At 39.7% G+C, this 2280-nt stretch overlaps 1 protein-coding gene across 1 annotated transcript; it reads left to right on the top strand.

Moving 5' to 3' along the window:
* The first annotated feature begins 344 nt into the window (after positions 1–344).
* LOC119787449 (galactose-3-O-sulfotransferase 3-like) lies at positions 345–1488 on the top strand. Its single transcript, XM_038291324.1, has one exon. It carries the CDS (start codon positions 345–347, stop codon positions 1473–1475), a length of 1131 nt encoding a protein of 376 aa, XP_038147252.1. The 3' UTR covers positions 1476–1488.
* Positions 1489–2280: the final 792 nt, after the last annotated feature.

Here is a 2280-nt window from a genome sequence, read left to right as displayed (position 1 = left end):
TTGCCTGGCTCTGAACAAGAGGACCTAGTTGTCAAATAATATATACAAATAAGTAATAGCTGTATTAACAATACATGTAAAAGGAGTTTTAGGGGGCCCCCCAGGAACTTGGGGCCCTAGGCAACTGCCTAGTTTTGCCTAATGGTAAATCCCCCCCGGTTATGGTGAAAAAAATGTGTCAAATTTGTAAATCTACATAATTCTATTCTTTTAATCTTCTTGTCTTAGTAACATTCTATCGTAACTCTTTAGTTTACCCTAATGACTTGAAAGTTCTTTTTTTATGTATTTCGTCCCTCATAGATTTTTCACTGGATTTACAGGTGTTATTCTCTTTCAGGAACATGGAGGCTATCTTGCTTGGTTGTTTTACATCTGCTATGCAGCCTAAGCAAACAAACATTGTTTTCCTCAAGACCCACAAAACGGCTAGCTCCACTATGCAGAGCCTCCTGTTTAGGTTTGCAGAGCGCCACAACCTGACGATGGCATTTCCCAAACCAAGTTGTTCACTACAGTTTTGCTACCCAGCTTTCTTCTCCTCTAACTTCGTCCATCCAGACACACTGCCAGCAAACATGATCACCAGCCACATGCGCTTTAGGAAGTCTGCACTGCAAAAACTAATGCCAAAAAATACGAGATATATCACAATCCTAAGAGAACCAGCTGCCATGTTTGAATCATTGTTTACATATTACAGCCCCTATGCTAAAAGTTTCAAGAAAGTACCTGATGGCTCTCTGAAAACCCTCATGCAGGATCCCTTACGATACTATGAGCCAAATGATGAATATTCCTATTATGCACGCAACACCTTGACCTTTGACTTGGGTGGAGAAAACAATCGGCCAGCTACAGATGTGGCTTATGCACATGACTTTGTGGAAGAGGTTGAGAAAGTGTTTTCCCTAGTGATGATTTCTGAGTACTTTGACGAGTCTCTTGTTCTCCTTCGCAAGCTTCTTTCTTGGGATTTGGAAGACATCCTGTATATAAAGCTAAATGCTCGGACAGAAACTTCCAAGAAGAAAATATCTCCAGATCTGGTTGAAAAGATCCGAGCCTGGAATTCCATAGATGCATACCTTTATGACTACTTTAATGCAACATTGTGGGTCAAACTGTCAGATCTGGGACTAGATTGTGTGGCGAAGGAGGTGCAACTTCTTCGTCAGGCCCAAGAGAGGCTAATAAAAAGATGTTTTGGTAGTGAGACGCCAAGGGAACAACCAGGTTCACAGATTAAAGACAAGGATCTCCGTCCATGGCAGCCCAGTAAAGAAGTAGGAATTGTGGGTTATGTCCTCCCGGAAGACATGGACCAGGAGACACGCACACACTGCTTGAAGTTTATAATGCCCGAGGTCTCATACACACCAAAACTTCTTCATTCCCAGTTGGAACGACAGGATCAAAGCCGCCAAAACCAAACTACTACAAAACCACCCACTGTCAAACAGCCCACATTATAATCCTGTCTTGGATTTCTCTTTTACAGCCACCGAGCTCTGTCGTTCCACTCTGTCTCAACAACTCAAACGTATTCCGTAGCCAGCAGCATATATTGCAAGTGTTACAGCCTTAGTTTTTAGGCAACATGGCTTTTTAGATTTGGAAGTTATATTTAGATAAAGCACTTTAGATAAGAGATACTTTGTTGTTCACTTCAGGGCATATAAAGCTAATTACAAAATAAATGAAGAAAAAGTTATTGATACCTGTATTGAACAAGAATATCCTTTTTCATCTCTGAAATTTACTTTTTCTTTGCATTCTTTAAATGTTTTCTAACTTACTATTGTGTATTTCTGTGTTAAGTGCTGTTTTTAGTGTAAAGGGTATTTAAAGCTACAGTGTGTAACTTTTAGCGACATCTAGTGGTCAGACTGCAGACTAAATAGATAATTTTACAGATAGTATTTCATTAGTCTGTGTAGGGTATAGATTTAATGTAGACTTAAGATAATAAATATACCCGTTATTTTTTCTACATCGTTGTGACATTTTGGCGATCTCGCAATCGCTAGTTTGTTGGCTCTGCGCTGCCGTAGCGCAAAGATGTCTGCCTCCATGGCTGCGAGACCCGCTCCTATGTAATTATAAATAACGAATTCTAAGGCAACGCAAATATTAAGGTTAAGAGGCTGAGCTCGTAGATGATGATAAAATAACATAGTTATGTATAATATATTACATTTCTGACTGTATATCCCTGTAATTATTACACACTGTAGCTTTAAAGGTACAATTCGGGTACAATGCGGGTGCATTCAGTAT

Source organism: Cyprinodon tularosa, unplaced genomic scaffold, assembly GCF_016077235.1.
Source record: "Cyprinodon tularosa strain WSP-4 unplaced genomic scaffold, ASM1607723v1 ctg299, whole genome shotgun sequence".
NCBI classification, from domain to species: domain Eukaryota; kingdom Metazoa; phylum Chordata; class Actinopteri; order Cyprinodontiformes; family Cyprinodontidae; genus Cyprinodon; species Cyprinodon tularosa.
Note: the sequence above shows the minus strand (reverse complement) of the source record. Positions and strands in the feature narration are given on the sequence as shown.

Bases quoted from the DNA above. Each gene is read 5' to 3' on its own strand.
- LOC119787449 (XM_038291324.1), top strand. From the start codon at position 345: ATGGAGGCTATCTTGCTTGGTTGTTTTACATCTGCTATGCAGCCTAAG.